This window comes from Balaenoptera acutorostrata, chromosome 3 (assembly GCF_949987535.1).
Source record: "Balaenoptera acutorostrata chromosome 3, mBalAcu1.1, whole genome shotgun sequence".
NCBI lineage: Eukaryota > Metazoa > Chordata > Mammalia > Artiodactyla > Balaenopteridae > Balaenoptera > Balaenoptera acutorostrata.
The window spans coordinates 83,047,647-83,070,807 of NC_080066.1; the positions used below are offsets into that span (position 1 = coordinate 83,047,647).

Genomic DNA, 23,161 nt, shown 5'->3' on the forward strand with positions numbered 1-23,161 from the left:
CGGGAATGTTGTCAGATTTTATCTTGTGCCATACAAAAAACGCTGGTTGCTAATCTCAGCCTTGTCAAAAGTCCTGGGCCTGGACTGGCCTACTATTTTTCTCTTTCACGTTCAAGTGCAGGTGGATTCCATCCACTCTAGGCCAAAGAAGACAAGGGACTTGTTTCAGCCACTTGGAAGAGTCAGAGTAACAGAAGCTCCACTGAGGGACACAGGATGTCATCTTATAGTTTGTTCATTGTTTGAGGGGATAGCAAGTCGTTTTTGTAACTTCAGTTAAATGAATTGTACTTTATGCTGATAGGTCAAGATTGAGAACCAGGAAAATAACTGGCATAAGAAGATTTGATAAGATAGTTTACTTTTAACCCAAGATTTGCACTGGAGGTTAACCTTCTTTGGTCATCACATTTTTCTTACTTCCAGAAGCGTCAATTTTAAGTCTAGTTAGGATTATCACATTTTACATGTTTCTTATTTTATGTCTATCATTTTTAAAACATGTTCTTATCTTCATTTTTCACATCCATGATTGCCTTCTCAAGTTTGGTCTGTTAATGAAACTATCCCTCATCAATGATTTTTATAAAGCAAGTTTTGCTTTCTTTAAATACTAGATTTAAAAGAATCTTTAATACATTATAATCTAATAATATATAAATAAAACAATCAGCAAAACTGGGAGTTTAGAATTAGATGACAGCTTATCTGAATAGATACAAGGAGAGGTCAAATGCATGATTCAATATCCTATACTATAGAAAACTGAGCACCCTACCAAGTTATTTCAGAAAATATCTTTTTCGTTAGTTCTGGCCTCCTGGCTATCAATTATTGTGAATAAAGGTCCACGTTCTTTTAGCCACAATTTAAAATTTAAAAGCTGTGAAAACAAAAGTTTTTTTGTTTTTTTTTGATTCGTTTGTGGTGAGGCAACAAAACCAAACCTTAATTCACACGAGGTTATTTATTCCATGCAGTGTGAGTATTCTTTTTTGGTGTAGATATATGACACGTTTGAGTACTGTCTGCTCTTCCAGGCTCTGCTATAATTGTTTTACAATATGCATTTGTGCATTATCTTTTTTCTGCAAAATCTGAAAAATCCTGAATTCTAAAACACTATGGTCCCAAATGTTTGTTTTTAAATAAATTTATTTATTTATTTTTTATTTTGGCTGCGTTGTGTCTTGTTGCTGTGCGTGGGCTTTCTCTAGTTGCGGTGAGCGGCAGCTACTCTTCGTTGCAGTGTGTGGGCTTCTCATTGCGGTGGCTTCTCTTGTTGAGGAGCACGGGCTATAGGTGCGTGGGCTTCATTAGTTGTGGCACGCGGGCTCAGTAGTTGTGCCTCACGGGCTCTAGAGCGCAGGCTCAGTAATTGTGGCTCACGGGCCTAGTTGCTCAGCAGCATGTGGGATCTTCCCGGACCAGGGCTTGAACCCGTGTCCCCTGCATTGGCAGGCAGATTCTTAACCACTGTGCCACCAGGGAAATCCCTCAAATGTTTTGAATAAGGAATTATGGGCTTCTGTTATCTTTCTCTGCTTTCTCCCCAAAGTAATTGATAGCTTTCTACAAAGTGCCATGTATCTCTGTGTCTTTGTTTTCTTGCCTCCCATTTATTTAACACATTTTAATCTGGCTTCTGCCTCCACTATTCTAATGGAACTGTTCTTGAGGTTACCTCGTTGCCAAGTCCAGTTGTCATTCTCTGGATGGCAAGTACTTGACTTGTCTGCAGTCACTCTGTCATCAGTGTCCTTCTCTTCTCTCTCCACCCTCAGGCTCACATGATACTGCCTTCTCCTGATGGCCAATAGCCCCTCTTTCCAGGTTGTCCTACTTCTGTATACTCTTGCTCTATTTTTTCCTGAGTCTGTTCTCAGTGTCCTTCTCCTTTTGTTTGTATTTTCCTTGGGCTATTTTACCAACACAGATGCTTTTTTTGTATGGTAAGATATACATAACAGAAATTTTACCATTTTAACTATTTCTCAGTGCATAGTTCTGGGGAATTAAACACATTTACATTGTCGTGCAACCATCCTCACCATCTTGGGAACATTTTCATCTTCCCAAAATGAAACTTTGTACCTATTTTAAAAAAGTCTTCATTCCTCCCTCCCCTCAGCCCTTTGCAAACACCAGTCTACTTTCTGTCTCTATGAATTTGAATCTGACTACTCTAGGTACCTCATATAAATGGAATCAGTACAGTATTTGTCCTTTTGTGACTGGCTTATCTCACGTAGCACAATGTCACCAAGGTTCATCCATGTTGTAGCATGTGTCAGAATATCCTCTCTTTTTAAGGCTGAATAATGCTTCATTAATATTTTCTAATTCAGAACTGGGTAGGACAATGGTTGATGCCATATGTAACTACATACAAATCACTTAGAGGAAGTGGCAGTGGATTATAAACTATAGAAACAGTGATGGTGGTGAGAAGAATAGGATAAAATGCTCTGGTTAAAGCATAAGAAAAAGGAAATGGTTCTATAGAGTTAAGAACACACCAAAGACCACTGGCTATATAAGTAAACTAAATAGCCATTCCATGAAAGTCCTGATCAGTAATTCCAAAGGGCATTACTGCTTCTTAACCTCAATATTGTCAACAGTGTCTAGTGGTGAACTTGGATCACTTGAAAGATAAGCTGTGTTCTACATTTATTTTGTAAGCCTCCAGTAAAACATGGAATTATATAGTATACTTCAGAAGTACCAAAAACATTTAAAAATATACTTTAGGGCCAGATGGATTGGAATCTTTATCATCTTTTACATGACCTGTTGAAAATTTTCCTGACTACCTTGCCAGTCAAACACTTTCTTCAGTTCTCTTCTCCTTCTTGCCAACCAAACATGATTTACTTTAAACTTAGCCCTGAAGTTGCCAATCCTCAAGGTCTGCGGTGGAAATGTACCCTACTGCACAGCATTCTTCTTGCCTTTTCCTAGCTTTCAAAGTACCTTCCCTAACCACTTCCTCAACCACAGTACACACAAATACCCTGAAACTTATCCTTTCTGAACCTCTGTTTTTTTTGTACCTTCCTGCACTAAGAATTAAATAAGATGTGTATTAAGTGCTAAGTAAAGATTAAAATGTACTTAATTAATGGTAGCTAATAGCAGTTTTGATGATGATGATGATGATGTTAAAAAGGAGGAGAAAAAAACATATCTTACATATAATTCATTCTGACATAATTCAGAGCTTTAAAAGCCATTTTTTTGATGTGGTATATTATTGCTCAATCCCAGCTATTTAGTGAATCTCCTCATGGTTTCTAATACTCAGAGTGTGAATGTAGGAGAAGGGGATTATGAAAAAGTATGGAATGTCTAGCCAGCCTTCATATTTATTTGTTTTTATGACTATGCATGTATGTATTTAGTTATTTATTTTGCTTAAGAAGCAGGACTTTCACATGTAAAATAGTGAAAACAACAACAACAACAAAACTTGAGGTCTAAATCTGTGGTCCAAAGTAAAAGTACTGCCACAAGTCCTACCTGCATTAGTTTCCTATTGCTGCGTAACAGATCACCACAAATTTAGCAACTTAAAACAATACCCATTTATTAACTCACAGTTCTGTAAGTCAGTCCAGGTGAGCTCAACTAGGTTCTCTGCTTAGGGTTTCACAAGGTCGAATTCAAGGTTCAGCTAACTGGGCTCTGAACTGGAGGCTTTGAGAAAGAATTCAATTCCAAGATCATTCAGTCCTTGGCAGAATTTAGTTCTTTATGGTTGTAGGTCTGAGGTCCTTGCTGGCTGTTGGTGCTGTCACTCTCAGCTCCTCCAGGCCACTCCCTGATTCTTCTTTGTGGCTTCCTCTATCTTCAAAGCCAGCAATGGCACCTTGCATCCTTATGCTTTAAATCTCTCTGACGTCCCCCTCTTCCACCAGCTGGAGAAAACTGTGGCCTGGCTCACCTGAATTTGGCCTGGCTCACCTGAATTTGCTAATTTGGCCTGGCTCACCTGAATAATCTCCGTATTTTAAGGTCAGCAAATTAGAAACCTTAATTATATCTGCAGTGTTACCTTTTGCCATGTAACAACATAATCACTGAAGTGCTATCATCATATTCACAGGGGAAGGAATCACATAAAGCTGAGGGTTATTGGGGGTTATTTGTAGAATTCTACCTATCATATTGGTGTTCAGGTAGGTTAGTGTCTCGAGGTCCCCATGGGTAAATGAACCCATGGAATGGAAGAATGAAGAATAGGAGAAGCTTTTTGGGTAACTGGGTACAGAAACATGGCATGAAATTGTACAAGTGGCACTGGGGTGCCAGGATTATAGTGAAGGTACACTGAGAATTGGTGCTGACATGCCTGCTGGAGCTTTGGTCACCCATTCTTTGCCTAAAGGAAACCACTGCCATGTACCAAGGGGAAATTGACTGCAATCAAAAGGGTTTTGTCCTCCCATGACCATCATATCCCTCCAGCAAAAGAGTGACTTTCCATATGACTTCACCCCTCACCCAGCCAGCATCTTTATTCAGGAGACTGTTCCCTGATTTTTCCTTGTCCAATAGACTTCCTTTTTCCAGGAATAATTCTAGATCAACTCAGCAAGTTATTTACCTAATTAAATTAACTGACAACAGAAGTGAATAAATGATAGAGTCAGATCTCTAGGGATATTGTATCCCCTAAGTAACTTAACCTTCAACCGAGAAAATGAGGGAAAAGAGTCTATTTTTTGAAATATTTTAAAAGTAAAAAATAAGCATGTCTGGTGTAAAAGAATCAAAAATACAGAGTGAATGGCATTTTACAATACTTAGAGGCAGTACAATTTTAATGTTTTGTATATAATAGGTAATTATAAACTTAATTAAATATATTTTTTGTATCATAATATAGAAATACTTTTCCATAAACATTCACTTCTTAAATTTGTTTTAAAATTATATGAAGTCTTAGAATGAGGTTAAAAATTGAACTTTAGGGCTTCCCTGGTGGCGCAGTGGTTGAGAATCTGCCTGCCAATGTAAGGGACACAGGTTCGAGCCCTGGTCTGGGAAGATCCCACATGCCGCGGAGCAACTGGGCCCGTGATCCACAGCTACTGAGCCTGCGCCTCTGGAGCCTGTGCTCCACAACAGGAGAGGCCGCGATAGTGAGAGGCCTGCGCACCACGATGAAGAGTGGACCCCACTTGCCGCAACTAGAGAAAGCCCTCGCACAGAAACGAAGACCCAACACAGCCATAAATAAATAAATAAATAATAAAATAAAAAAAAAAAAATTGAAATTTATTCATAGTAGCTTCTATGGTGTTAGCACATGTTTAAAAAGAAGGAATTTAATAAGTAAATACCTTATCCAAAAAACTCTACTTTCAAATTTGTTTAAAATTAACACATTATTTGTAATCCTTATACCTCAACAACTTTAAAGCTCGATGTATTTTGGTCCTTTTTTTTTCTTTCACCCCACCCCATCCCCACTCCTTTATTCAGTTTTTCTGGAGGTCAGTGATCAGAATTAGATGTGAGTGTTGGGGTGGCCCAGCTAATAAATCCCAGTGTTTCTTTGAATGCGCCAGAGGCAGTGGCAGAGCTGAGGTTAAGGTCGTGGTGGTCAGAGGCTTTGTGGAAATGTATTCTACATACCCTTAAGGTACAGAAGGTTGACATGAAGCCAATCGTGAGTTTATCATATTAGGACTTTTATATAGAGCAAAATGAGCTGCCTCCTTGGCAATCTATTTTACAGCTGAATTTATTATATTCAAATACATTTAGGAGTGAAGGTACATGTCTTTATGCCTCGTTTAATGTTTTCAGATCCATCACCTATCCCCACCTTTCCCTTATTTTCTAGTTAGCTAAGTTTGATACCTCCAGGGTCCCCTATCCCTGGTCAGAACCCCCATCAGTTATACATTTTCTGGAGTAAGATGCAGTAACTGTGAAATGGTTTTGTTAGGAAGGGGGCGCCAGGTCGATCTCCATACACTTCTGCGAGCAAGGCAATGAACTTCATGTGTAACTGAAGATAAATGGTAAATCTTACAACAGACCCAGTGGTCAGATTCCTTGATATGTGGAATTTGATTACAGCTGTCAGTCAGCTGTTTTGTTGAAAGGTGATTTTATTAATTTGACTACAAAATTTGGTAGCGAGGCCATTATTTTGGCCTATTCTCTTTTAGAGAGAGTCACTTTGAAATATAACTGTCCTCTTAATTACTGCCCAATATTGTGGTGGATTCAGTTAGAAAATGCCTACCTGATGTAGAAAAAAGACTAACTATATGATGTGTCCACTCACATGCTCTTAATGTTAAGCTTTAGTCATATAAGTACAATTTATATTAATTACTAATCACATAATAGGAATTATTTACCAAATTCTGATTTTTTCACAATCCCATAATAAGCACAATATTTACTTGAAAAAAAATTTTTGGTTAAACAAATTGTTTAAAATTTGTTGGTTTATAATATATGTGATTTTACTGTGCTGGGAGGATTTTATGTTTCTGTAGTAATGCTATTTCTACAGTGTTCTTCTGAGGAAAAACACCATGAGTTATAATAAATCAATTACTGTCTCAAATTTATTTACATATAATTTTTAAGTAAATAAAATATTTCTGTACAATGTGATAAAAAGTTAACCCATCTGCGTATTGTTTTTGAATCTTAATTTACTCATTATTTGCAGATGTATTCATCAAGTGATTAAGTTTTCTTTATTAACCATTTCTGTCCATTATGAGATTATAGCTATTGCTTTTCCTACAGACTTAGTTGATCTAGATGTTAAGTTGTAGAGCAAAGTTTGTCTGGCTGGGGCTTTTAAATATGTAATTTAAAGCTATTCATTAATTAGTAGCAGGCTATGATAATTTTGTTGATTTTGGAAAGCACATATTGGTGGGAGTTGAAAACATGTTTAGATAGAAGATAGCAAGTATTTAAAATATGGGAAGATTATAAAAGAAATAAAATCAAGGGAGCAACTTCTGACCATGTGGAAGGGAATCAAAGTGTAGAATATTACTACTCCTTCCTTTTCTTTATGTAGATATTCAAGTCTATGACATATCGGGATATTTTATCATCTAAATGCATTCTCTTTACCCTCTGCCTTGTTCTTCTATCACAATTGAAGGCAGCACCCTTCCTAGTACATGTCTTGTTTTAAAATATCTTGATACTTCAAAATCAGGTTTCATTACAGGCACATTACAAAGTGATGATTTGCCCTATTTAAAAACAAAACAAAAAAGCTATAGATGCCTTACAAATAGTGACAATCCCAATCCACTTAAAATATGGCTGTATTTTAGCAACATACTGATTTACAACAGTTTCTGAATTTTCCTTCTTTCCTTTCCTCTCTATGTGCAGAAACTGCTAAAGGTTTTCGGCTGGTCTCCTGACAAATCTCCCTCCAAACTCTCTTGAAAATGACATTCTTTTATTGGGATTTAATCCTCACTCATTGCTGATAATGCTTCAGCCTTTGTCTCTCTGCTCTGATTGCTGTCTGGAACTGTACTTGTTAACTTTTCATGTCTGTTTGGATGGAAACAGAAACATCTCCTCTGTGCCCTCTTTATTAGGACCGTTTAAGCGGCTACTCCACAGGTCAAATTAAAATATGTCATTCAGAGACTTACTTGTGTTTCCAGTTCCAGATTCTCAGGACATCAGGAAGGACCTGACCACAATGCTGAGACCTGGGACAGGCGTCAGGCATGTGAATGCTGCTTTTCCCAGTGTTGGCTCCTCCTGGGCTCTAGGGTTGAAGTTTATAATGGGTATAATCTGGTGTTTTCTTCTGAGACCTTGGCATGCTCTGATGCTTTCATAGCCACCTCCTTCCACGGCTACAAGAAAAGGGTAAAATTTGGTTTATTCATTCAGTGAGCACATATTGAGCTCTGCTTTGTACCAAGCTCACAGAATACATACTTGCCAAAAAGAATTTAGCATCTAGTAGAGAGACAGCTCTGCATTTAAGTAAGCAAATAAAATACAGCAATTACAAATGTGTTAAGTTCTGCAAAGGAAAGAAGCTGAGATAGAAAACAATGCATCAGAGGAGAATTTACTTTAGAAAAGCCTCTCTGAGGAGGTAAGGTTTTAAGCTAATTCTTAAGGAGAAAGATGGAGCTAGCAGGAGAGAATTTATTTTCAAAGATGTTTTTTCAAAAAAAAAAAAAATCTTATTTGTGAACAAGGGGAGGATGACATGGGAGGAAGCAGGGGTGAGAATATGACTTGTGGGTCAAGGAGTTTGGATTTAATCCCAAGTGTAGCCACCGTGAAAAATCATTAGCCAGGTTGCTGATGTCGTATAATCCATTAAGAAGTATTTATCTAGCCTTTAATTTAGGCCAGACTCCAGCCTGGTTTACTGAGGAGGATTAAAAAGTAAGGCAAATGTATAATCCTACTCTGATTTTGATTATAACCTACGCTGAGAGGCAAGGAGGAGTTTCGAGTCTCAGGTAGGAGGCAGGGGGACCACACTGATCTTATGCTCAGTGAGCTCAGGCCTGGTGTCAGGCAGATCCCAGAGCCACAGAGCTAAACTGCTCACGAGGGGCTGAGAACCCACTGACGTCAGAGAAGGACTGTCATATGGCCCAGCACCCACTGTGTGCCAGAACCTATTCTAAGACGTTTTACATATCTACTCAATCTAATTCTCATAGTAACCCTGTGAGGTAAGAAGGATCAATATCACCATTGCACAGATGAGGAAACTGAGGCACAGAAATCAAATGACTTCCCCAAGACCACACAACAGGTAAGGGTAAAACCAAGATTCAAGTGCAAGGCAGGCTGGTGCTGAGTCTGCTCTTACCCACCATGCAGTGATGTCTCAGGGCTGTCAGCCTTGGTGATAGAGAGGACCACAGCTAGGCACATGGTTCCAAAGGGAGCCATAGAGAAAGTTCTGGTGTAAAAAAAGAAAATGTGATTAGGGATGCTGTGGGGTGCTTGAATTAGTGATGAAAGCAGGATATACAAATGGAAATATTGTCAATATGGACCTAGGCTCTGCAAAGAGGATCTTGGCTTCTTCTTATGTTTCTGTGCACTGGCTTTTTGAGGAATACGTAATTTTGGATCCATGAAAACTGCTTGGAATACTTGCCAGTGACATCTTTCCTTCATTTTCCCATAGCATGTTAATTGTTCTAAGCTCTCTTATGGTTGTTTCCATTCTTTAATGTACTATTGTATAGTTAGGATTAAAACAAATTGTATAAAACCTCATATAAAAAATGCAAGATATTTATGATTTTTTTATGATATTTTATACAATGAATATTTTACTTGGGGTAGATTTTATGGTATTGTTTGCACAACATCTACTATGAGGTAGGAAATGGTATTGTCACTTTCAATAATATTTAACTCACATATGTCTCTGCATATTTCCTTATCATGTTCAGATTGATCCAAATGAAGAGTAGGTGTGAGTTCAATCATATTCTTGATGTAGTACAGTGCAAAAGAAAAAAAAAAAAAACCTAATTATCATTGAGTTCACTTTGGAAAGGAAAAGATCCCCTGAAATTAGAAGTTGAATTAAGCAGTTTTGTAAGCCTTCAGTTTCTGGTATTCTTTAATATCAGGCAGTAGTGACTATTCTGCCTCTTGCCAAAGGCAGCTTATTAGAGTTGAAAAAGGCATCCTGTGTTGGACCTCCTTGGGGTCTGCCCTGCCGCCTAGGTTACTATTTACATTAGGAATACTGTTCTTGCTATTGACCCTCTCTAACAATTTAAGTATATCTCTGAAGTTATGTAAATTCCATAATTTCAGGAATATATTTAAAGGAACATTCTGCATCAGAAGTGATTTATTGTGACATATTAATATTAATCAGGATATAATCAAGAGAGAGAAATGACATAGTAATTTGAACAGAGATCATTTAAAATTAAAAAATTAGTAACCAGCATAAAGAATTTCAGTGGGAGGGACAGGCTAATAAGAACTAAAGAAAACTAAAGAGTATAGGAGTAGCAGATTTAAGAAGCAGCCATTACCCTAGAGCTGAGGTAGCTGCCCAAGGAAGAGCCCTCCCCAACCCCAGGGCTAAGATCCTGACCTTGCTGGGGAGGTTATAGCTGTGGTCACTAAGATCCTGACCTTGCTGGAGAGGTTATAGCTGTGGTCACTGGATGGTAGTGGAGCTGCTGTGGTGTGGTATAACTTGCCAGAAATATGCCCTCTAGAGGACGAGGAAAAGCAGTTCACAGGGAGATGCCTTACTGGAGGCACTCTGTTACAAAACCATCCAGAGAGTGTGCCAAGGGAAGCTGCCGTCTGCTGGGTGCTGCTAGCTTACTTGCACTGCAGGAGCCTGGTGCTGGGGAAGACACCAGATCTGAGAAGAAAAACCCTTTCTTCTACTAGGTCCTTCCAGCACCTTTTATTCACATAGGTTAACATTGCACCAGCTGTTAAAGGAAAAATATTTTAAAAGCCCATATCCATTTTCAGAGCAGGCAGTAAAGGGTGAATTTGGAGCTAAGATACAATAAATTGATAACTGGCATACATGGGAATCCCTATCTATCCACTGTCAGGGTTTTGACAAAAGCTGTTGTGCTGAACTTATTAGAAAATCAACTTATTATTTTCAAAATGCAATTTATGGTTTCTGGTCTTACATTTAGGTCTTTAAATCCATTTTGAGTATATTTTTGTATATGGTGTTAGAGAATGTTCCAATTTCATTCTTTTACATGTAGCTGTCCAGTTTTCCCAGCACTGCTTATTGAAGAGACTGTCTTTTCTCCATTGTATATTCTTGCTTCCTTTGTCATAGATTAATTGACTATAAATGCATGGGTATATTTCTGGGTTCTCTATTCCATTCCATTGATCTACGTGTCTATTTTTATGCCAGTTTTGATGACTTTAACTTTTTAGTATAGTCTGAAGTCAGGGGGCATGATTGCTCCAGCTCTATTCTTGTTTCTCAAGATTGTTTTGGCTATTTTGGATCTTTTGTGTTTCCATACAAATTTTAAAATTATTTGTTCTAGTTCTGTGAAAAATGCCATTGGTATTTTGATAGGGATTGCATTGAATCTGTAGATTGCCTTGGGGAGTATGGTCATTTTAACAATATTCTTCCAATCCAAGAATAAGGTATATCTTTCCATATGTTTGTGTCATTTTCAGTTTCTTTCATCAGTGTCATAGTTTTCTGAATACAGGTCTTTTACCTCCTTAGGTACGTTTATTCCTGGGTATCTTATTCTTTTAGACGTGATGATAAATGGGATTGTTTCCTTAATTTCTCTTTCTGATAGTTCATTGTTAGTGTATAGAAATGCAAGATTTCTGTATATTAATTTTGTATCCTACAACTTTACCAAATTCATTGATGAGCTTTAGTAGTTTTCTGGTGGCATCTTTAGAATTTTCTATGTATAGTACCATGTCATCTGTAAATAATGACAGTTTTACTTCTTCCTTTTTAATTAGGATTCCTTTTATTTCTTTTTCTTCTCTGATTGTTGTGGCTAGGACTCTTTGACATAAATCATAGCAATATTTTTTTGGATCTGTCTCCTAACGCAATGGAAATAAAAGCAAGAATAAACAAATACAACCTAATTAAACTTAAAAGCTTTTACAGCAAAGGAAACCATCAACACAACAAAAAGAAAACCTACTGAATGAGAGAAAATATTTACAAATAATATGACTGAAAAGGGGTTAATATCCAACATATATAAATAGCTCATACAACTCAACATCAAAAAAAACACAACTGGATTAGAAAATGGGCAGAAGAACTGAATAGACATTTTTCCAAAGAGGATATGCAGATGGCTATGCACATTAAAGGACACTCAACATTGCTAATCATCAGAGAAATGCAAATCAAAACCACAATGAGATATCACCTCACACCTGTCAGAATGCCTATCATCAAAAAGAACACAAATAAGAAATGTTGGCAAGGATGTGGAGGAAAGGGAACCCTCCTGCACTGTTGGTGGGACTATAACTTGGTGCAGCCACTGTGGAAAATAGTATGGAGGTTCCTCAAAAACTAAAAATAGAACTACCATATGATCCAACAATTCCACTCCTGGGTATATATCTGAGAAAAACAAAAACAATAATTTGAAGAGACACATGCTCCCCTGTGTCCATAGCAGCATTATTTACAACTGCCAATATATGGAAGCAACCTAAGTGTCCATTGACAGATGAATGGATAAAGAAGGTATGGTATATACATACAATGAAATACTACTCAGCCATAAAAAAGAATGAAATTTTGCCATTTGCCACAACATAGATGGACTTGGAGGGTATTATGCTAAGTGAAATAAGTCAGACAAAGACAAATACTGGGGCTTCCCTGGTGGCGCAGTGGTTGAGAATCTGCCTGCCAATGCAGGGGACACAGGTTCGAGCCCTGGTCTGGGAAGATCCCACATGCCGCGGAGCAACTAGGCCCGTGAGCCACAACTACTGAGCCTGCGCCTCTGGAGCCTGTGCTCCGCAACAAGAGAGGCCGCGATAGTGAGAGGCCCGCGCATCGCGATGAAGAGAGGCCCCTGCTTGCCACAACTAGAGAAAGCCCTTGCACAGAAACGAAGACCCAACACAGCCAAAAATAAATAATAAATAAAAAATAAATAAAAATTTTTAAAAAAGACAAATACTGTATGATATCACTTATATGTGGAATCTAAAAAATACAACAAACTAGTGAATATAACAAAAAAGAAGCAAACTCACAGATACAGAGAACAAACTAGTGGTTACCAGTGGGGAGAGGTAAGGAGGAGGAGGCAGTATAGGAGTAGGGGATTAAGAGGTACAAACTCTTAGGTATAAAATAAGCTACAGATATTTATTGTACAACCCAGGGATTATAGCCAATATTTCATAATAACTATAAATTGAGTATAATCTTTAAAAATTGTGAATCACTATATTGTACATCTGTAACTTACATAATATTGTACATCAACTATACTTCAATAAAAAAGGAAAAAAGAGAGTAGATATGCCTTGAAGAATGTCATTATAATTAAGCAAATAAAATTTTTGCAGCCTTTTGGAGAAAAAAATGCAATTTACTTATTTGTCTATGGTAACTTTTAAAGAAACTGACTCACTGTAACCACTCCCCCTTATCACATTTGTGCTTCAACTAGTTCTTTGAAACAAAATGATCTAATTATTTTAAGTATTTAATAATTAGTCAATATGGGAACTATTGCTTACAAAAACAAGTGCTCAATATTTGTGAGAATGGGAGGTTTTTAGTCTGGAGTGGAAATAACTTATGTGTTACTTTAAATATTATAACAAATTAGTTTTCAGGTGTCTCTTGCCTCTGCATTACCATTAGATTTTAAGTCGCACCAGGGGGACCAGGCTCGAGTCATTCTTGTTTACTCTGTATTACAGTTTGAGTAGCCACAGAAAACCTATGAGAAGAAAATACCCATTGTGACACCATATTCATAGAGACTCCTCACAAAGACAGTGAATTTTAGATGTTGCAGACACAAGTTCTGGAATACAATTATTTTCAGGAAGAAGTAATAACTGTAGTACTTACTGTTATCTTTGGTTTGAGAAGCTCTTCTATTGTCGTCCTTAAGAGAGAGGATTTTCTTGATGTTGTTGCCCAGTTTACTTGTTGAAGATACATCAATCTTGATGGAAAAGGAAAGCTTAGAGAAGTAGCATTTATAAGATTTATATGTTAAAGATGTTAATTTATGAATGTAGATATGTTATCATGAAAAGATATCACTGTTAAGAGACCAGAGACTAAATTTCTCCCCAATATTTTAGCATAGTAGCTATTAGTGATTCAGTATCCAAAGCACTGACTAAAGGTAGCTTATTGCTGAAAAGGAAAGATATGGAAGAGAGAAGGAGAAATGAGTAAGGATTGAATAGTCATAATCTTCAAATCTATCTAAAGACATAGGGGTATAGAAGCATTCTTTCTATTTTCTTATTGTAATTACTTTAAATCGTTTATTTCTTAATACTGTCAGTAAGAATGATCTTTTTCCTTCTTAGCAAATAGTACAACTGCTTCTTTTTTCATTGGCAGGAAAGGAATAATAAGAAATAAAATTCTGTGTTTAGATTCTATGTCAAGTTAATTTTCCTTAGCTGCTTTATTTAGTAGGATATAGAGTATATATTTAATACAGTATGAATAATACAAATGAACTCATAACTGAGACGAGACTGGTCATGTTTAATTGATATTTATCAAGATTTCACTGAGTGTCATAACATTGTATTTTATAAAAACACTCTCTGTGAATTGTTTTCTGATACTTTTGCTCTATTTTATACTTGTTCCTTTTAACTGTAAATTGAACTTGTCAGTACTTTGAAATTCTGAAACTGCAAGAATGGCAGCAAAGAGGGCAAAATAATTTTTTTCTCTCCGAATCAAATAAGAAATAAAAGCCAAAATATATAACAGCAACAATATCAGCAATACCGCCACCAGCAACAAAACCCTAGAGTGGCCTGCATTCCTGAAGCTGAGGGTACTTGGGTATCTCTGTTCTTATTTCCCCTATTCACCTAAATGCTGTATTACCAATAGAAACATTTTAAGGTTGGGAACCCAAGCAAAGCACTGTGGATTCTCTGTTGTTTGTGAGTTGGAACACTAGGGGACAGCACTAAAATATTCCATAGTTGTTTGTTATTGATCACTTGCATACTGTATAATAAGTATGAGATTTTCCTGTTAACGACTATTGAAGGCCCTGTAGATTTCAGTGGATGAAAAAGCACAAAGAGGAAGATGAGCTTTTCAAGTCTATAATTTCAGCCTTTGTAAAATGATGATTTGAATAATTTAGAGAAAGCTCCAGGCTGTTTTTTGGTTGCAAGGAGATAGTAAGGCATGATAACTTAAAGAATTGTGATTTTGTGTTACAAGTGGTTTCTTCTTTTCATTCTTTGGGGGTAAATATTTTGCACAAATTTTTATTTCTAATCTTGTTTTCCAGGCACTTTGGAAAGACATGAAACGGGAGAAAGAGCAAGGATTATTCTTAATTGTTGTGATGGTTCACAGCTTCTAAAGCCTGAATCTGTACTTCCAGTTGCCTCAGAGACACATAAGCACAAAAGTGTAGAACAGAGGTCCTCCAGCTCCTACCAGTTTGGGCCAATACCTTGCCCTGGTCTGCAGGTGGAGTCTTCATGTAAGGTAAGTTCAAATCAAGCTGCTGCTCACGAAGAACATTATCAACCCTGAGTAAGAAGTAATGTGCTTTCATAAATATGTGGCCATTAAATATCAGCACAAAGATAAGAACTCAGAGATGATCGCATCTACCAGACGTACCTACCAAGCGATCTTGGCTGAATCGGGATAACTTTTTGAGTGATTATTATTTTTGAATGACTAAAGCATTCTTTTTTTGATAAGACAGGTCCTGGCTTATCAAGACTGAACCAGTTTTATATTAATCCTTGAATTCTAGATGGTTTTCAATGAAAAGGGGGGAAAATTATATTCTGTGGTCTGGATCGATTTTTTTTCACGTGGGTATTTGACCTCTTTTTAAAATGCTGATTACAAGTAAACCAAAAAACATCAGAAAAACTGGATCGTTGTTTGGGCAATTCTTTTGGTATACTCAGCATCTCTAGGATCACTAGCTCTTTAGGATTCCAGGCCTCAGTTAACACACAGTGATGGAGTTTACATTCATTTTCTCAAGCCACGTTAACCAGTGTCACAGAAATTTGCATGAGTTTGATTATTTTTCAGTTCTAAACATGACAGAGCAATTTAATCTGCTTTCTTTAAGGGATTCTTCCATTCTTCTGTCATCTACACCTCCAAGTTATCCCCTCCTCAGGTTGCAACTGTGGCATTTATATGCATATATATAATGTAGTATTTTTTTATGTAAACATATTTTCATAATAATGTCTATTTCTTTTTAATGGCTGCATCATGCTCTATACTGTGTATATACTATACTGATATGAATTATTTTCCTATGGCTTAATATATGGATTGTTTTTTATGCTTCAGTTTAGGACTAACACAACTAATGAACCTAAAGTTTTGTTTTTTTTTTAATATTTAGTGTTATTTAATGGGATATATTTCCAGAAGTGGGGTTTCTAAGTCAAATTTTAGCTGATTTCTATTTATATGTTGTTAACATTTTCCGTTATTTTAATGATATTATGAAGACTTAAAGTAACATTAATAAGGACTTTAAATAAGACATTATTTTATCTCATGTGTATGTATGTAGTTAGAGGCAAAAGGATGTGTCATTTTTTAAGGAAGGCCAATTGGCTGCTAAGCTTTGCCTCAAAGCTGCAGGGGTGGAGGTGGGGGGACCAACATATGAGCCTCAGCTTTTTAGGTTTAAAGACTAGATTTCGATTTTATCAGTGAGGCCAGAGTTTGTCAACCTTTTGAGAACTGAGTCATACTAACAAAACACCCAAGAAATGAATATTTAAATTAGAATGACAATTCTTTAATTTATAATGATAAATATGATGGCAGTTCGTTGCTCAGCACAGTCTCACACTAGCAAAGCTACAGGGCATGAGGGAGAACGGGGAGGTGGAATTTTAGCAGAGGATTCCTTGATGGGCGTGGAGTCAGAGCCCCAGGGTATTCATTCATTGAGCTCTAAGAAGCTAATGCAGTCCATGTTTTCAGCCCATCGAGGTACTATCTCCCTTGGTCAAGGCTGATACACATTGAAAAATTTCTAAATTTTGGATTTCTCTCTTTAGGCCAGCTACTTTTGTTTATGCTTTTCCTGCAGATGTTAAAACCAGTGATTAGGCTGCAGCTTTTTTTCCCCCTTTCTTTCCTTTTCTCATTTAGTCTAATTGTTTTTAGACTTTTCCAAATCTGTTTTTCATGTTCTTAACTTGAAAGAAGTCATGGTTTTTTTCTTTTGGCTACGCCGTGTGGCGTGTGGGACCTTAGATTCCAATCTGTGCCCCCTGCAGTGGAAGCTCGGAGTCCTAACCACTGGACCACCAGGGAATTCTCAGGAAGTCATGTTTTATAAGGACAATTATATCAATATGATGAATTTTTTTTAACATTCACAACTGAAGTTGAAAGTGATAGGGTCTTAGTCTCCTAAAGTGGGAGACAGAGCCACACTTCTATTACCTATTTTAAGGTTGGGGTAAATAAAGCCCAGTGAGTGAGCCCAGCTGACTGCCAAGCATTCCCATCTTAATGTGGCTTTGTTGCTTTTCTTTCACAATAGAATTTGTATTTTATAGTGGAAATTATATGCTAGAATAGGGGATGAGAACTTGGATATGTCTTTTGACTCGTGCATGTCATATGCCTAAGGTCTGCAGGAGCAAATCTCATTCATCAAGTGCCTATTTTACTAGTTTAATTCCCAGAAGGTAAACTGACTGCTGTTTCTTGCAGGACCTCAGAGCTACCCTTTAGGTAGTGATAATAGTATATATAGATTTCATTTTCTTTATATAATTTTGTTTCTTTCTTGACTCCAGAAGGCAATAAAATGCTGGGGTCTTGTTTTCCTACTCTTAGGCTGATCCCAACTTCATTTCCTAGCTGCTGCCCTTTACCTTAGATGACTGCAATTTCCAACTTTTACTCTCTACAGAGTTGGAGAACTGAATTAGACAGGATTATCACCTCCTTTGTTCTATGTACTTTACTTCTCTTATTATTGAGCTTACTGTTGAGTAGAGCTATTTTTATTTGTGCTTCTCCTAAGTTATATCTTCTCCAATTATGTACTGCATATCTTCTTCTCATCATCTTAGATTTAAGCCTTTAAGATTGTTTTATCTTGATCTTTTATTTATGAATTTGATAAGCATAAAATTTCAAGAATGCTTATAAATTCTCCATTCTCCTTTTTGTTAATACAGTAAAATGCTTCATTAGTTTTCATAAGATTAAAAAAAAGCAGATTTAAAGAAGAGGAATTGAATCACACTTACTTCAGAGCTGGGAAAAATGAGGGACAATAAGCCTGTAAAATTTGGAACTATGTAGGGTTACTCTGTGTTTCAGAATTTTTTGGTATGGACTTCAGTGAGAGACAAGTCAAGTATTTTCGAATGGTAGCATGAACTGTTTAAACGGAAGAATAGCATGTAATATCTGTGTGGTGAGCTCTTTGTGTTTGGCAATATTTTGCATTTATTAGGATGCTGTGTCCACTTTTCCTTCTTGCATTTGAAGAGTGCATATAGATTTAGGAGAAGGTTTTAAAGAGAACAACAAATACAATAAAACATTTAAAAAATGGGTCCAATTAGAAAGGCCATAGGAGTTGAATTTGTGCAGCTAGGCAAAGAAAAATCTTTGGGGTAGGAGAGGACCAGAGTCTTAAAGGATTTAAAGCAATACAATATCATATTAGTGATGGGGAACTGCTTTTCTCAGATTCTGCTGAGGATAAAACAAGATAAAAACTGTTTAAATTGCAGTGGGACGAATTTAGCTTCAAAGTAGAAAATAAACAACCTTACTAAAATCATCTTTACATGGCAGAACTCTTCGTTACGTCATCAGATTTTAACGAGGGAAGGTCTTTTTTGTCTATTATTCTGTTGGTTGGTTTTAAATTCTTTTTCCACACTTCTTGTCTGTAAAATGAGTAAAAAAAATAAACAGTATTATTTTAACTGCCACAATTTAGACCCATTGTAATGTCCTGGAAATGCCTTTTAAAAAAACAACCTGATTTTCTGTAGAATGGGTCCCCAACAGCTCCCCCTGGTTGCTTTTTTAGAGTTACATGTTTAATATGGCAGCCATTAACCATACATGGCTATGGAGCACTTGAAATTTGGCTAACACCACATGTTAAAATGATGTTTTGGATTTACAGGCTTAAATAAAATATATTATTAAAACCAATTGCACCTGTTTCTTTTTATGTTTTTCAATATGGCTACTAGGTAGTTTAAAATTACACATGCAGTTTGCATTTTATTTATGTTGGACAAATGTTGAACTAGACCAGGGATAAGCAAACTTTTTTGTAAAGGACCAGATGGTAAATATTTTAGGCTTTGCAGGCTGTATTTTTGCTGTTGTAACTATTCAGCTCTGCTGTTAGAGCACAGAAGCCACCACAGACCATTCTTAAACAAATGAGTGTGGTTGTGTTTTGATAAAATTTTATTTACAAAAACAAGCAGTGGACCACATTTGATACTCGCTGGCCATTATTTGCCAATTTCTGATCTAGTCAGTCCTCTCTAGACTTGGAAATCATGAGGTACTTGGAGGAACTAGCAAAATAGCCAATACCTACCCTCTCCCTAGATATCTAAATTTTTAATAAAACAGCTTATCCCAACTTCTTCTGCACTATGAGGAATGTAATCCAAAAGCCCTTGTATCAAGTCTGTTCCCTGACAGCATTCATGAAACTGATGTGTTTGAAAATCTGCCCTTTGTGGAAAACAAATGTGCACATTATGCTTCCTAAGCCAAGCAAGATTTTTTAAAATGAAATTTTCTTTAAATAAAGCACTTATACATGCATCATTATCTAAATATATAAAATTGATTATAAATAATGCATTTACATTTATTTACGTTCCAGTTGCGCTTTCTAGAAATATGTTTGTAGTTTTTTAACCTTTAGTTGACCTTAGAGTGATGCCTGTTTCGTGCCATTTGCTGACAAATCTTATTAGCGCTTTATCCTGCTACCTCTTGTAAAACACAGATGGTGTACTGGTAGGCCACCAATAGAAAATCGGATCCCAGTACTACATATTACTTTACTGCAATGCAACATTAGTTCTTTCACATTTTATGAAACAGAAACATAACCAAAATGGAACTAGAGTAGTTTCTTAATTGTGCAATTTGAAAATTTCACCTGCGAATTTACATGTATCAATATGAAATAATGATTCACTGTGGCAATATTGCATGTTGCAGATTAACTCAGTTTTCATTAAACTATATTTTATTATCAAAATTGAATTATTACAAAAAGCACAAACAATATTTATTTGAAAACAATTGTGTTATATAGGGATAAATCCTGAATATAGAATGATAATTTTCACATTTTTGATTAGTAGTTAATTTTCGGTATTCTTTTTAATGTAATAAACAGCATATGCCTATTGTTTCTAATGTAGACAATATTTTGCATCAATTTTATATAATTTTAAAAGAAAACAGATTTTTATTATTAGACATGCCAGCCCTTCATGAAAATACAGGAATTTCTCTCTGTTAACATTGGATTAAGATTTTTGTTTTAAGTATTTTGATTTAGTGAATCCCAACTCAAAACTTAGTGCCTAAATGCTATCACCTGTCCTAGTGAGATAGAATAGAGAAATATACAATAGCAGAGAAATATGGAAGTCAATTTGCTTTTTGAACACATGTGAGGTGGTGCAAGTTTTTGACAGTGTAACCATTTCTCATAAGCATTTTATATGGTAATTTTAACTACTGTAAGTCAAAAAAATTTCTGTAATACGCAATTTTTTGTAGCTGTTTTATGAAGGATATCCCTTTTCTTACTTTGTGGCATGAGTTTAATTAAGCATTTTTGATACAAAGTTCCCTCAGTGTTGAGGAAAACTCTGAAAAGCATATCACAGCTTTGTTCCAAAACTAATTCAGGAGGTCTCAGAGTCACTGTGAAAAGTAGGAACCCCACACCATTAAATGACTCCAGCTGTCCGCCTCGCACACAGAAGCAACCCTGAATTTCCTCACTGGACTTCAAAGCCTTGCTTGTATCTAAACATTCGTTGGCCATGTAAATCAGAGGCACAAAAGGAGAATGCTCCTATTTCATGGTGCGCTGCTGGTCTGAGTCCGGCTTTGTGCTGCACGTGCCGGTGGGGAGTGCCAGAAACAGAAGGGCACTGTTCTGACGCGTGTGACAAATGTAGTTAACACCAGATCCATATTAATGTTGTCAAGTTCCCTTGATGTATTTAAACAGATTTTAATTATTTTCAGCATCCGTCCAAAGGCCTGAAATATATAGCCTAATAGTTCTTCAAAGAAAGCTTACTTAATGTGTGAATGTAAAACCTCTCATAAAAATGAAACTTTTATATTAGCCTTAGTCATTGACATAGGTTATTCATCAAGTCAGCAATTTGTGTGGCAAAGTGCCATTTGAATAGCGTATTGTTAGGCTACTTATGGTCCACTTGACAAGGGCTCTTTCTGTAAATAGTGCAATTTGACTCCAGCTGTTAAAGAGTGGCTTTGACAGCAGCCAAATAGAATGGAGATGCCTTACTGCACTGCCGAAAAATCAATATTGGGTTCTTGTTCATGGTAACCTGTTCTTTTCTCTTCTGTAGATTTATAAACAACTATCAAGGGTTTATAAGTGGAAGTTTAAGTATTATTTTAAATGTAATTCACTTTGAGTCTCAAATTAAGACTTGTGATAAATGGTACAAGTGCAGAGATTTAGGATATTATTTCCACCCCCTGGTTCATGTTTAGTCACAATTACAGTTAAGTTGAATTTGGATTCTCCAGCTACAATAGAAAAGAATTAGTGTAAAACATGGACTCAAAAGTGTGTGCCTATTGTATATTGCCAGTGCAATTATTTCTTCTTTTTGATTCTCTTATCAGTTTATCTTGTGTCCTCCCATCTTCTCTGTGTGTGTACCTTTTTGTACAGATGGCAGGGTTCTTTGTGGCTGTGCCCATGGCAACACCCACAGATGATGACAGCCAGTAATGTCCCCCGTGTTGTTGAAGATTTCCCTAAAGCAGAGTCTTGCTGGTTTTGAAGATTTTTCTAGCGTTTTCAGCAATACAGGGTTGCTATGATACCTGACTGGCGGTAATAGATATTGAATCTTTTAATTACAGTAACCACACACAAGGACTTTTTTCACTGGCTTTCTCTGCTGTCGCTAGCTGTTATATTTAAGATACAGAAGAGGAAGTGAAATTATATACTCAAGATGAAAAAAAAATTTCCAGAGTTTACTTCGAATTCCAATATTTAATTAAAAAAAATTCCTGGTGTAAAATGCTTTCAACAGACTGATGGAAATATAGTTTATTTAAATTGCAGATACAATTTATTTAAATTATTTCTAGTTTTGACTGAACTTGATTTTGAATTTTTATTGTTTACCTAAGATGTCGTTAAGCCTTCGTCTAAGGTGTGCTAAGCAGGATTTGAAAAAGCTGTCATTTTTAACATGGGAAAAGCTGGTGGAATGTGTACTTTCTCAAATGCCTCTTTCAGTGAAAGCTGTTAAAGTAGCCATCTTCCTATTACTGACCAACTCTGCATTTATTGAGTTTGTGGCTGAGATAGCAACTGAAAATTCATAAAGCTGATAATTGTGTACAAAGACCTGTAAGGCTGATTCAAGGTCAGTGTTATTGTTTTTATAATTGCTGATAGGCAGTTCTCATTTCTTCAAGAAGAAGGGTTTGTTGTGCTTTTATTTTAGTTGGTTTCAAAAAATGTTATCCCTTCTGTTAATTCTAAAGTAAATCTTTTCACTGAATAAATGTTTATGTTGTTCTTTAGCGCTAGATTTAGCCTAGATTTACCTCAGTACTTTTCCCCACCCCCACAATATTAATCAATCCTGTAAGAAACATGGGAATCTAGGATTATAACTTTTCTCTTGAATTAAATATTCTGATTATAGTCATAAATTGACTTGTGGGTGAGGATTCTAGCTTAGAAAGATGAAGAAGAGTTAAACATATCAGGCAGTTTTATTTTGTATTTAGATTAATCTAGGGACAGAGTAGCATAATTTATTAAAGCATGTCTTTAAATTTGCCTCCATTTGCACAATAATTTTATAGGGATATTTTAGAAAGTATATATTATGTAATAATGTACCTACCATATTACCCACCATAACCATTTAGAGACTTTTTGTTTCTCCCTCATTTTTTTCTTTCCTACATTTTTTTCCCTCAGTTGTAATTAAAAGCAAAACAAAAACAAAAACCCTGTGACTCTTCAAATTTGTTAAGGCCAGCTTCTTGTAGGACCTAAAGATGGACTATTCAACTTACTGAAAGAGGTCTAAATCTTCTGGGATACAAATTCACTCCAGTGGATTTAGATGTTCTGTTATTGAGCAAATTGCTGGTTCTGATTAA

At 36.2% G+C, this 23,161-nt stretch overlaps 1 protein-coding gene across 1 annotated transcript in view; it reads left to right on the top strand.

Moving 5' to 3' along the window:
• WDR72 (WD repeat domain 72) overlaps positions 1 to 23,161 on the top strand; it is a 202,100-nt gene that overhangs the window by 59,093 nt on the left and 119,846 nt on the right. The window contains exon 14 of the mRNA XM_057544023.1: positions 15,033 to 15,235. Coding sequence (XP_057400006.1) covers positions 15,033 to 15,235 — 203 coding nt within the window. The remainder of the gene's footprint in view (positions 1 to 15,032; positions 15,236 to 23,161) is intronic.